The sequence below is a fragment of the Mya arenaria genome, chromosome 2 (genome assembly GCF_026914265.1).
Source record: "Mya arenaria isolate MELC-2E11 chromosome 2, ASM2691426v1".
In the NCBI taxonomy this organism is placed as follows: domain Eukaryota; kingdom Metazoa; phylum Mollusca; class Bivalvia; order Myida; family Myidae; genus Mya; species Mya arenaria.
The window spans coordinates 48,527,556-48,541,878 of record NC_069123.1 but is presented as its reverse complement, the minus strand read 5'-3'; the positions used below and the strand labels follow the sequence as shown (position 1 = coordinate 48,541,878).

General features: G+C 41.8%; 1 protein-coding gene and 1 non-coding gene across 2 annotated transcripts in view; one reads left to right on the top strand and one right to left on the bottom strand.

Annotated features, from left to right (window-relative positions):
- Window positions 1-14,323, bottom strand: part of LOC128204420 (uncharacterized) — a 36,887-nt gene that overhangs the window by 15,461 nt on the left and 7,103 nt on the right. Inside the window, exons 8-17 of the mRNA XM_052905839.1 lie at window positions 10,661-10,782; window positions 8,947-9,108; window positions 8,526-8,675; window positions 7,634-7,789; window positions 3,483-3,570; window positions 3,262-3,329; window positions 2,870-3,028; window positions 865-1,092; window positions 560-682; window positions 151-336 (exon numbers count right to left, since the gene is read on the bottom strand). Of these exons, the coding sequence (XP_052761799.1) occupies window positions 151-336; window positions 560-682; window positions 865-1,092; window positions 2,870-3,028; window positions 3,262-3,329; window positions 3,483-3,570; window positions 7,634-7,789; window positions 8,526-8,675; window positions 8,947-9,108; window positions 10,661-10,782 (1,442 nt within the window). The remainder of the gene's footprint in view (window positions 1-150; window positions 337-559; window positions 683-864; window positions 1,093-2,869; window positions 3,029-3,261; window positions 3,330-3,482; window positions 3,571-7,633; window positions 7,790-8,525; window positions 8,676-8,946; window positions 9,109-10,660; window positions 10,783-14,323) is intronic.
- Trnaq-cug (transfer RNA glutamine (anticodon CUG)) lies at window positions 4,148-4,220 on the top strand. Its single transcript has one exon. It is a non-coding gene; the product is annotated as a tRNA-Gln (tRNA).

Sequence of the window (14,323 nt, the reverse complement as noted above, 5' to 3'; positions counted from 1 at the left end):
TATATAATAGGCCGCTAAAGCTCTTCCTTTTCCAACCAACATGAGACCACATGTAGGGAAGAGTACATTGATCAGAAGTAAAACAACAACTTTAACTGTTCATCTAACCATATTAGCATATCGATGTTTTTTTTAAAGACACTGTTGTACCTTTGATGTCAGGTAAACGTTGAATGCAACGACACTGGGGTCCTCGGATTTGAGGGTGATAAATATGTCGTTGTCCACGGTATCCCTGTCCAACTTCATCTCTAGGTACGTCCAGTTCGGGCCGGAAGCATCGTCCTCCTGTACCAGGGCCCCAGCATCAATCCGCGTCATGTCAGTATTCAACCCCTAAAAGATGCGCACATACATGCTTTGAACTATTCCATCATAATGCCTTCTCATATGCTGACCGTTTTAAAACAAACTACAAGTTCTTCAATCAAAATAGATTATAAAGTAAGTTGTTTTATATTCAGTTCACGTATCTCTTAAATAAAACGAAACCTGTCAGGTACATTGTCAAACAAAAGAAATTAAGAGAATGAGGTTTTCGTCTCTATAAAAGGCCCACCTTGGTTTTAATAGATATTTTTCCATGTAGTTCATCGTTTGTGTTGATGGTGATTTTTTTCTGGTTAGCCAACTTCTTCATCGAGCGTCTGTCGTCGGCGTTCATAGGCGCCGTTTCGCTGACCTGCAACAGTATATCACAGCTACATTGCCACATATTTGCATGCTTGTATGTCCTCTTTCGAGTGAACAGGATTAACGATCGATCCTTTACGATTTGTTCAGCAATTAACCCAAATGATGCAATTTGTCAAGGTTGTTGGGCGAAAATTTTCAATTTGATATTGAACCATTTGTTATTCTTACCGATGCGGACGCCTTGTTGTTGGATCCGACGGACTTTAGCGCGTCACCAAGATACAGCTCGCCACTGGGAATGTGCAGGGTTTTTATTTTGTCAACCGTGTCTACCAGCGTCATTAAAAAGGCGTCACCGGCTTGAGTGAGCTTCTGACAGCCTTCACATGCGTGCGAGGGCGCCCTGGCCGTCACCTTCATGTCCATGTTGGTCTGTGCTCGGCTCAACTTCATTGCCTGAACACACACGTACGCGAGATCGCAAATATAGTGATATTCGATTTTAATATGGAGTAAAACACAGCAGGCGAAATGACTTCTGCACTGATGGCCAATCTTGAACATGGCAGAGCTTAATAGGAACGATTTATATTAGGGATGGAAGCGAATATCCGAGTATCCGGATATCACGCAAGTATTCGGATACCAAAATGGGTATTCGAATATTCGTGAAGAATTAAAATTTCAATGAAATAGCTTAGCAGAGACATAGCAATTGTTATAAAACTTTTCAGATGAAATATTTCAGGTGATTAACAGTGTCTGACGCGAAGCGGGTATGTGTCTCAAATCGTCTGCTAATTGGGTGTTTGCACAAGGCGTGATATTGTGTCCTTGTGCAGCACCCTGTGAAGTTCTATGACCTTGTTTACAATGACAAATCGTGCAATCAAAGTTATTAATGACCAATCGTATTTTTGATGAATATGCATGAAGAAATTATTGCTATCTGAACAATAAATACAAAAAAAATGTTTATCTTTTCACTTTTCAATCAAATAACCATTATTTTGCATCTTGTAATTGTGTTTTAGATTATTAATCGTATCATTAACAGTAACATGGTGGACGCTATCTTGTTTCTGAACAAGAACATGCGTTCGATTAAGTGCGACATCGAATAAAAACTGTTGTGAAGTATTCGAACATTTCGGACTTGAAAGTAGTGTGTGTACAGTGTTTAATTAAATTATCAAATATATAAATGATTTATTTCCTATTTAGTATTTATTCACGTTTTATTTTATTTTTCGTACGATATGTAAACATGTTTAGTTTATTGATAAATGAGAAAAGTACACGCATGTAAATAAAGAAAAATCAGATCGTCTTTTTGTTTTCTTATTTTTTCCGCAATTATATCCTTCATTACAAAACACCGCAGAAATTGTAGATATTGCATTAAATCAAACAATGTAATGAAATAAAATTACAATCGACTATCAAATAATCAAAGCGTCATTTAACATGAAACCTGCTGATAAATAACAAACCCGAAAGCACGTGGCAGTAACCAAGCAACCATCTCGGCCGAAGTGGCTATCAAATTCGCGAGGTGTTTATTTGGTTTTCATCATATTGAGTTTTATGACGTAAAATGAGTTGTTTAGCTTTGATTATAACATCATAAATTATTAAGACTGAGAAAGAATGAATGAACAAGTGAAATTGCAATATGACGAATTATAAATTAAGTGGACAATTATGTCAAATAACAGAAGGTGGGTGACATATAATAGGAAATTTACTTATTATGAAAACAATTTGATACGAGTATCCGGATAGTATTCGAATACTTGATACGAATATCCGGATACCGATTTGGTATCCGGTTTCCATCCCTAATTTATATGGTTTCTGATGGTTTATGGTATCATCCGTGAAATGAAAAAATTGATTTTTTTTTTAAATTTTGAAATATTAGTCCACTCTTATTTCAAAATTAAACGTCTGCGCGCACAAGTTTTAACGACGTCATTTGAAGCGCTTAAAATTAACTGCCAATTAATTGCGCGTAGACGTTTAATTTTGAAATAAGAGCATATTCTTGGCATATAATAAACATAACGTCAAGTATTTGATTGTAAGATATTTCACCTCATGAGCAACAAAAATAGATATTTCAAGTATTGCTTCTGTTGTTCACTCGGCGATATATATAACACCATTGCACTGAAACAAAACAATATCGTCTATTTAATAAAGATCCTATATCTGCTGCAGATTCACTGACCTGCGGTTTGCGTAGGTCGAGCAGGTACTTGGCTTTGAGCTGTGCCTGCGTCTCCGCCATAACCCTCTCGTCCGGGCTCGCCGAGAATTCATCTAAATCATCCCCAGAAAATGCCAGCAGCTCATAAAATTCTCTACGAGCATCTTCTTTGTTCTTTACCTGCGGGCAGTATTTTACATATGGTATTGTATGGTATTGTATTGTATTGTATTGTGCACACTGTTATACGGTGTGTTTTATGATTTCATTCTATGACAATATCGAGTTCGACAAAGAAAATATGTTATACTAAGGAGTTGTTGTTCAACAAAAATATTTTGGCAAAATAATGGTGAGAATCACTGTTATATTTGACACAGAATCTAGACCCGCTTAAGAACAAATATTTGCACCTGTTTAAAGCTTTTGACCTGCGGTGACAGAATCTTGCTTGCAGCTTTGGTAAACATATCGATGGCAGCTGTGGACGAATACAATTGTATACACGATTAGTCGAGAAAATAGTTTTTACATGACATTTTGATCATAAATTTTAAATATACTTCAACCAATTTAAATCAACATTTTAGAAAATTTATAAATCCCGTGTTCCGCCAATTTATTGTTCTCTTACCTATCATGAGTTCCCCTGTGGCGGGGGTGTCCTCGTCCGAGGCGCCGGCCGAATCAGCTACTGTAGACGCTATGTCCGCCATCAACCCCTGTCAAGAAACAAAAAGGCGGTCTCAAGTGTAACCCTCACTCCCTCTTAAGTGAGCAAACAAGAACATAATTTTCATTAATGTACGTTATACAATTTTAGTGAAAATGCCTTATTTCTATATGACGCCCCCGGTCCAGAACACATTGTACATTTAACAAATTGTAACACTTTATGCTTTATAGACATGAGACGAAATCACTTTTTTACACAAACAGCTTCATGGCTGTACGATATTTTAGATTAACGATTCATTTACAAAATATCCGGAAGGCCATGGCCCATGTTGACAATGAAACATACACAATAGAACGAATTTTCAAGTGAATTATATAATAGGAACTATCTAAAATAAGATGAATGCTAATGTATTGCAAATTGAGTTGCCGGGTAGAGGGAAATATCTGTAACCGGATGACGGATCCGTGTTTTACTGGTAAGAAACCTGACTATCAACCATTCGGTCGCAGGTTCGGTCCCTTCCTCTCCAATTCAGTTACTTACCTATCTTCCGATAGGAACGTTAAACTGAGCCCTCGTGTAACTGTGCTATATAAGAAACCATGGTGGCTGTTACCAGCCCGGTTAGCTCAATCGGTAGAGCGTTGGACTCTGAATCGGACAACCCGGGTTCGATTCCCGGGCGGGCCAGGTCACTTCTGTTGTGATTGGTTATGAAATCCTTTCTACGACCATTCGCACTGTACCACTGCCCATGGCATGTACAGAAGTTGTCAGTTCCTTGCAGAGGTGAAAGCACCTAGTACTGGTTCTGCCCAGGATAGGTGTGCGGTGGTCGAACTGTCACTCTGGGACCCTTCAATGTGCTCACGCCGGGACCCGGAGTATAAACTACTAACACCACCACCACCGTTACCATGCAGTGTAACATTAAGTCTGTCCAATTAGTAACCTAGTATGACTACGACTCTCATTGTGACCGACTACCATTGCTTGTCCGGTGGAATCACCAAACAAACGAACACCCTTCCCCATCCATTATATCAACGTATCGTTGGAGACAAATAACTAATTTATGACTATTGCCCTGAGGTTTCACGGTTCGTAATGTGTAGACTAAAGATATGACTTATCCCCTATCCGGCACGTGCATGCCCTCTGATCGCAAGTATTAAATATAATATTCATGCTGTTCTGGGTGTAACCAGGGCGTTATTACCTTAAGAACTTTACGAGATTTTAGATGAGGATACATTTAACATTCCCAGATCAGTAATAACAAATGGAATACATTAATACAAATGTAATACACTCAAACAGTTGTGTAACTGTTAAATCAGGAGCTATATACTAGTCACGAGAAAATTAACGCACGCGAGCTTGGAATAGATCAGTAATAACAAATGGAATACATTAATACAAATGTAATACACTCAAACAGTTGTGTAACTGTTAAATCAGGAGCTATATACTAGTCACGAGAAAAATTAACGCACGCGAGCTTGGAATAAATAATTTGTTTTGTTAAACAACGCAGGTTATCATCAAGGGCGGGCTAAATTAAACGTTGAAGACTATTAGACTGAAATAACCAAGCTAAATGTTTTAATACGACCCACTCGCATAACCATTTCGTTTCGATAAAGGCATACTTTTACCTTTTAACCAGCTAAGTGTTCGAAATCATGTTTTGTCCTTCGTTTAAATCTACCAGTTTACCTTAATAACATAAATGATGGCTGACAGCCGATTTACTGCAGAGTTGATCAGGATTGCAATCCCGCTGGACAAAATATAATTTCGAACACTACTCCGATTTAACTTTATGTCAATTCAAACTACATAAGGCCATACTGCCATTGCAGTGGCCTAACATAACCATGGCAGTATCAATGTTTATCACAATGATCAAGGTGAAAGTCAAAAGACACTAACGCATTACATCGAAATCAACACGCATTACACCGAGATCAAAGACGCATTAAACCGAGACCATCGACGCATAGCACCGATATCATCGACGCATAGCACCGATATCATCGACGCATTACACCGACATCAACACGCAATACACCGAGATCAAAGACGCATTAAACCGAGACCATCGACGCATAGCACCGATATCATCGACGCATTACACCGACATCAACACGCTTTACACCGAGATCAACGACACATTACACCGACATCATCGACGCATTACACCGACATCTTCGACGCATTACACCGACATCATCGACGCATTAAACCGACATCAATACGCATTATACCGTCATCAACACGCATTACACCGAGATCAAAGACGCATTTAACCGAGACCATCGAGGCATTACACCGACATCTTCGACGCATTACACAGACATCATCGACGCATTACACCGACATCATCGACGCATTACACCGACATCAATACGCATTACACCGTTATCAACACGCGTTACACCGAGATCAAAGACGCATTAAACCGAGACCATCGAGGCATAACATCGACATCTTCGACGCATTACACCGAAATCATCGACGCATTACACCGACATCAATACGCATTACACCGTCATCAACACGCATTACACCGAGATCAAAGACGCATTAAACTGAGACCATCGAGGCATAACACCGACATCTTCGACGCATAACACCGACATCTTCGACGCATTACATCGACATCAACACGCATTACACCGACATCAACGACGCATAACACCGACATCAACGACGCATTACCCCGACATCAACGACGCATTACACCGACATCAACACGCATTACACCGACATCAACGACGCATAACACAGACATCAACGACGCATTACACCGACATCAATACGCATCACACCGACATCAACGACGCATTACACCGACATCAACACGCATTGCACCGACATCAACGACGCATCCCACCGACATCAACGACGCATTAGCCCGACATCAACACGCATTACACCGACATCAACGACGCATAACACCGACATCAACGACGCATTACACCGACATCAACGACGTATTACACCGACATCAACGACGTATCACACATACATCACTAGGTTAGGGTATGTTCACACTTCAACGATTGCGGTTTACGAACAGTGTAACCCGCGCGGTAAGCTGACATTGAAACTGCGACGCAGTATGTTGACATACTAAATAGGTAGTGGTATACGGACATTGTAACTATGTAGTGGTATGTTGACATACATGTACTAACTAGATAGTGGTATGCGGACATTGTAACTCGGCCGCGTAATGCAGACATTGTAACTAGGTCGCGTTATGCGGACATTGTAATTAGGTCGCGGTATGCGGACATTGTAACTAGGCCGCGTAATGCGGACATTGTAGCTAGGTCGCCGTATGCGGACATTGTAACTAGGTCGCGATTTGCGGACATTGTAACTAGGCCGCGTAATGCGAACATTGTAACTACGCCGCGCTATGCGGACATTGTAACTAGGTCGCAGTATGCGGACATTGTAACTAAGCCGCGTAATGCGGACATTGTAACTAGGTCGCAGTATGCGGACATTGTAACTAAGTCGCAGTATGCGGACATTGTAACTAGATAGCGGTATGCAGACATTATAACTGGGCCGCGCTATGCGGACATTGTAACTAGGTCGCAGTATGAGGACATGGTAACTAGGTCGCGGTAGGCAGACATTATAACTAGGCCGCGCTATGCGGACATTGTAACTAGGTCGCGGTATGCGGAGATTGTAACTAGGTTGCGCTATGCAGACATTGTAACTAGGCCGCGGTATGTCAGTTTAATTAGGCCGAACTATGCAGACATTGTAACTAGGCCGCGCTTTGCAGACATTGTAACTAGGCAGCGGTATGCAGACATTGTAACTAGGCCGCGGTATGCAGACATTGTAACTAGACCGCGGTATGCCAGTGTAATTAGGCCGAACTATGCAGACATTGTAACTAGGAAGCGGTATGCTGACATTGTAACTAGGCAGCGGTATGCAGACATTGTAACTAGACCGCGGTATGCCAGTGTAATTAGGCCGAACTATGCAGACATTGTAACTAGGTCGCGCTATGCAGACATTGTAACTAGGCCGCGGTATGCGGGCATTGTATTCGAATTATTGTTACATACATATACGTTTTCCTTGAAGTTGTTGTCTTTCTGTTTGGTCACCTCCACAAGGGAACGCGCTACGAGGGTTGCCGTTTCTGGGGTTTTGCTCAGCTTTTCAGTGGACCCTGTGCCGCTTACGGTGCTTCTCAGCGCGTCCATGGACGCCTTTATTAGCTGACAATGCATGGGCGAAAAATATTTGAAATAACGTAAACCACAATGAGGTATCGTATCCAGGACTTTTGAAGCCTTTACTGGTGTCAAACAATTATCATTGTATTCATTTCGTCAAGTGGAAATGTGTTGCAACTATTTTAAATATTTCGATTTTTTTATAATGTTTTGTTCCTTATATATTATTTTAAAAGAAACTTGAACAGTATCAGTAATGTATGTAGGTCATATTTCAATAGATGGTTTTAAAATTTGTGTGGAATCGACGAAATCGGAGCCTTAAATTAAATCATAGTTTTAGAATCATAGTTGAATTCATTTTAGATTTTGTGAAATACCAATTTTCATCTTTTTTCTTTTCAAATAAATGTTATGTGCGCTATTTGAGGCTAAATGGAAATTCGCATTTACCCCAGTTTGCTTTTTCAGTAAAATGAGATATAAGATGGTAAATGGACTTAGTTTAAGCATTACATGTATTTGATAAAATGGAAACACATTTAATTACACATATTACAAGTAAATCATCGTAAGAACTTAGAAAATCTAATAATATTATTACCTCTGTCCTTATTGGCCATTTTAACAAAAAGGCTACAGGTATACATGTGTTCCCTAGTTGGATGTTCTTTCAATGTTATTTGTAACTAAAACTTATGTGTATACTGATTTTCATGTCAGCGGCAGCATAAAAAGTATCATCTGACTTTACGCACGTCTCTGGAGCCTTTCTTACATTCTGTTTGGCGATGGTGGCGGAGGAGAACACCGGCTCGCTGACGAGGCTCTCGAGCGCCGCCCCAACATCAACTTCCGATCCGTCGGTCGGTATTACGAACAGCTCCTTCGTCGGGTTCTCATCTACAACCGTCGTTACCTCAGTAGTCTGTCGGAAGTAAACATGATAAGTTTAAGTCGGTATGCGAGAATAAGCGGGCTGAATCAAAGGCTATACTCAACTCTATATAACTCTCCAACAAGAGTACTGTTTGGAAGTTGCAGTTCATATGCGTTCACGCATGTTCCTTATTTACCAAAACATACGTATTATGCCTTTAGGCGAGATTATATCTTTTCCAAAAATGTTGTATAATAACCTGATTAGAAACCATGACATCGGACCATGATGCTATGCACACCTGCACTGAAAATCTTACCTCGGCGATGTTCGACGAGTCTACTAGAAGCTGCATAGCGATGGCATCGACATTCTCCTGTTGTACCAGGTTTGCCAGATTATTTACGGTTGTTTCAAGCATCGTGTTCAGGGCCTCCGTCTGTGCTTCCTCGTCCGCGTCCGCGTCAATGGCCGGCTTCACCTGCAAAACACCCTCTGTTATTGACCAATTAAGTAAACAGATCACCGAGTCTGCGATTTCAATATTACGTAGACTGACCACCCTAGAATGTTATGTCAGTACTAAAAAGACAAACCACCCAGTCAAGGGTTTCAGTTTTAAGTAGACTGGTCATATTATGGTCTGGGATGTCAGTATTAAGTAGACTGACCATCTAGGCTGTTATGTCAGTATTAAGTAGACTGACCACCTAGGCTGTTATGACAGTATTAAGTAGACTGACCACCTAGGCTGTTATGACAGTATTAAGTAGACTGACCACCTAGGCTGTTATGACAGTATTAAGTAGATTGACCACCTAGTCTGGTATGTCAGTATTAAGTAGACTGATCACCTTGGCTGTTATGTCAGTATTAAGTAGACTGACCACCTAGGCTGTTATGACAGTATTAAGTAGATTGACCACCTAGTCTGGTATGTCAGTATTAAGTAGACTGATCACCTTGTCTGGTATGTCAGTATTAAGTAGATTGACCACCTAGTCTGGTATGTCAGTATTAAGTAGACTGATCACCTTGTCTGGTATGTCAGTATTAAGTAGACTGACCACCCAGTCTGGTATGTTATTATTAAGTAGACTGACCACCTTGTCTGGTATGTCAGTATTAAGTAAACTGACCGCCCAGTCTGGTATGTCAGTATTAAGTAGACTGACCGCCTAGTCTGTATGTCAATATAAAGTAGACTGACCGCCAAGTCTGGTATGTCAGTATAATGTAGACTGACCGCCTCGCGTCTGGTATGTCAATATAAAGTATACTGACCACCAAGTCAGTATTTAGTAGACTGCCCTACTTGTATGAGATGTCGATATTAAGAACCTTGTCTGCCATGTCAATATTAATAGACTGTCACCTAGCCTGGAATGTTGGTTTTAAGTAGACTGGCCACCATTTACCGGATGTCAGACTGAAAATCCAGTCCCAGAGTAAGTAATAAGCTGACTGACCACCCAATCTGTGATTCCATTATAAAAAAGACAGTCCGCCCAGTCTGTGATGTCAGTATTAAGCACACTAACCACCAAGTCTCTGATAACAGTATTAAATAGACTCGCTACTTAGTCTGTGATGTCAGTATTTAGTCGGCTGACCATCTTATCTCTAATGTCAGGAATAAATAGACTGACCACCAAGTATCTGATGAAAGTATTAAATAGACCTGACACCTAGTCTGTGATGTTAGTATGAATAAGTAAGACCTCCCAGTCGGGGATGTCGGTATCAATTAGACTGACCATCTTGTCTTTGATGTAAGTGTACTATTTAGTTGCCATGACACTCGAAACCAAAGACGGGAGGAAAAAACAAATATCACTTATCTAGTCATGTTATTATCCGTTTTTCATTCTTGTTATGTGCTGGCCTGCTAAAATGCTGAAGAGGGGTATTAATTAACTTTTTTATCAAATCAACGTGACGCAAAAGTACTCTTGATTTAATTATAATAAATAATTATTTAAATGGCAATATTACAAGTTAAGCTTTTTCATGAGGAAAGTGTTTGTTCTCACCGTAATGTTTTTGAAGCTTATGCTTGCGTAAGGCTCTTGCCATTCGTCTGCGACGCGCACTTCAAACTCAGTCCGGAAGCCGACAGACGGAAACTTCACGCCGACGCAGCCAACAGTCACATCTGCAATCGACGGTGTGTGTGAGTGTTAGAGGGGCCGTCCTAGTTTGAGTGTAAGAGGGGCCGTTCCAGTTTACGTGAGTGTAAGAGGGGCCGTCCAAGTTTACGTGAGTGTTAGAGGGGCCGTCCCAGTTTACGTGAGTGTTAGAGGGGCCGTCCCAGTTTACGTGAGTGTTAGAGTCCCAGTTTACGTGAGTGTTAGAGGGGCCGTCCCAGTTTACGTGAGTGTTAGAGGGGCCGTCCCAGTTTACGTGAGTGTAAGAGGGGCCGTCCCAGTTTACGTGAGTGTAAGAGGGGCCGTCCCAGTTTACGTGAGTGTTAGAGGGGCCGTCCCAGTTTACGTGAGTGTTAGAGGGGCCGTCCTAGTTTACGTGAGTGTAAGAGGGGCCGTCCCAGTTTACGTGAGTGTTAGAGGGGCCGTCCCAGTTTACGTGAGTGTTAGAGGGGCCGTCCCAGTTTACGTGAGTGTTAGAGGGGCCGTCCCAGTTTAACGTTAGAGGGGCCGTCCCAGTTTACGTGAGTGTAAGAGGGGCCGTCCCAGTTTACGTGAGTGTTAGAGGGGCCGTCCCAGTTTACGTGAGTGTTAGAGGGGCCGTCCCAGTTTACGTGGGTGTAAGAGGGGCCGTCCCAGTTTACGTGAGTGTTAGAGGGGCCGTCCCAGTTTACGTGAGTGTTAGAGGAGCCGTCCCAGTTTACGTGAGTGTTAGAGGGGCCGTCCCAGTTTACGTGAGTGTTAGAGGGGCCGTCCCAGTTTACGTGAGTGTTAGAGGGGCCGTCCCAGTTTACGTGAGTGTTAGAGGGGCCGTCCCAGTTTACGAAATGTCTCTAATTTTGGTTCAGGGTCAACAAAACTTTACTTAATCTTATTTAAAATTTACTGAATACTGCTGTTATATATTCATCAATACTATTTATAAATGTCGTAATCAATTGTAAAATATTTTTAAAAAATGAACTCGCTTTAAAACGCTTTTTAGAGTTGAATTGCTACAGTTTTAAAATATGCTTAACTGAGCTGGGAGTATTCGAGTACAAGGGCTATATAGATATTTGTATCAAGGTAAAAGCTAAACACGTTTGACCGTATTTTCATAACTAAATATGAAATAACATAATCCTTAATCGACAACGTTTTGATACCAAACGTTGGGCGAACGCATTATCTTTACGAGCAAGTAAATAAAATAATTCGATATCCTCGTCGTTAGTTTTCAATATCGGATTGTTTTACCTTTAAAATGCTATTGTTCTGAATGAAATCAATGTAACGCATGTTCACCATGTTTACTTTTACATATTGAACCAGACACCAAATAAACAAAATTATTCAAATTAAGCTATTTTGCCGTGGAAAATTATTCAAATTGATCAGAATTGTCCTCATATTAATTATTCACATCTATACGGAGAGAGATTAGGGACAATCAGCATCTTCCAATAATATGAAATGCAATGCTTTCTCACAAAAACACGTTATGTTCAGTGTTTATGCTTAGGTCTCCGCTTAACTGAGTTTGATCAAATAATTTAGAAAGTGTTTGACGAAATTTAAATAACAGCTACCTCCAGCCGGCCAATCATAGGCCTGCAAAACTGTTTTTCTGTTGGATATTTCAACTGGTAAATCTCGTGCAATTTGGTATCGGACTGAGAAACAAGCAATACACTTTCTGTTGTCTAAGTCGGGTAGATCACGAGTAGCCGTTTGATATGGAATTATCAACTCGCTACGCTCGCTGATAAATTCCATATCAAACGGCTACTCGTGATCTATCCTATACAAAGCTCATAATTAACTCGTTAATTTTTAAGGGGGAATTTTTGGCGGCTCGTGCATGCGTCCTTGTTAGTACAAATAGTGGTCTGGCAACTTTTTGTATTTACTAAGAGCATTTTTGTTGGTAATGAACTAGTTTTGGTTTAATATTGGTTTCACAAACTGTGCATTTGGTGTGACAGTTTCAAAACTCATTTTCAGACTATCGTTGTTGATGGTGGCGGTTAGGTTACACTGTTGAAACACTATTTAATTAAAACAGGCAAACGACCATATGCGGTATCATTCATGATGTCGCACTAACAGGGAAATTACCTATGTGCTCGGTGTAGAGACTCGCGGCGAGGACGCATTGACCGCGTACTAACCCGTGCTCTTGGCTTAAGGTTACACTGGCCTGGTACTTACCCTTGAGCACCTTGTAAACGGTGTTGGTTAGGTAACACTGGCCTGGTACTTACACTTGAGCTCATTGTAGATGGTGGCGGTTAGGTAACACTGGCCTGGTACTTACCCTTGAGCTCATTGTAGATGGTGGCGGTTAGGTTACACTGGCCTGGTACTTACCCTTGAGCTCATTGTAGATGGTGGCGGTTAGGTTACACTGGCCTGGTACTTACCCTTGAGCTCATTGTAGATGGTGGAGGTTAGGTTACACTGGCCCGGTACTTACCCTTGAGCTCATTGTAGATGGTGGCGGTTAGGTTACACTGGCCTGGTACCTACCCTTGAGCTCATTGTAGATGGTGGAGGTTAGGTTACACTGGCCCGGTACTTACCATTGAGCTCATTGTAGATGGTGGTGGTTAGGTTACACTGGCCCGGTACTTACCCTTGAGCTCATTGTAGATGGTGGTGGTTAGGTTACATTGGCCCGGTACTTACACTTGAGCTCATTGTAGATGGTGGCGGTTAGGTTACACTGGCCTGGTACTTACCCTTGAGCTCATTGTAGATGGTGGCGGTTAGGTTACACTGGCCCGGTACTTACCCTTGAGCTCATTGTAGATGGTGGCGGTTAGGTTACACTGGCCCGGTACTTACCCTTGAGCTCAATGTAGATGGTGGCGGTTAGGTTACACTGGCCCGGTACTTACCCTTATGCTCATTGTAGATGGTGGCGGTTAGGTTACACTGGCCCGGTACTTACCATTGAGCTCATTGTAGATGGTGGCGGTTAGGTTACACTGGCCCGGTACTTACCCTTGAGCTCATTGTAGATGGTGGAGGTTAGGTTACACTGGCCCGGTACTTACCCTTGAGCTCAATGTAGATGGTGGCGGTTAGGTTACACTGGCCCGGTACTTACACTTGAGCTCATTGTAGATGGTGGAGGTTATGTTAAACTGGTCCGGTACTTACCCTTGAGCTCAATGTAGATGGTGGCGGTTAGGTTACACTGGCCCGGTACTTACACTTGAGCTCATTGTAGATGGTGGCGGTTAGGTTACACTGGCCCGGTACTTACACTTGAGCTCATTGTAGATGGTGGCGGTTAGGTTACACTGGCCCGGTACTTACACTTGAGCTCATTGTAGATGGTGGCGGTTAGGTTACACTGGCCCGGTACTTACCCTTGAGCTCAATGTAGATGGTGGCGGTGAGGTTACACTGGCCCGGTACTTACACTTGAGCTCATTGTAGATGGTGGCGGTTAGGCTACACTGGCCCGGTACTTACACTTGAGCTCATTGTAGATGGTGGAGGTTAGGTTGCACTGGCCCGGTACTTACCCTTGAGCTCATTGTAGATGGTGGCGGTTAGGTT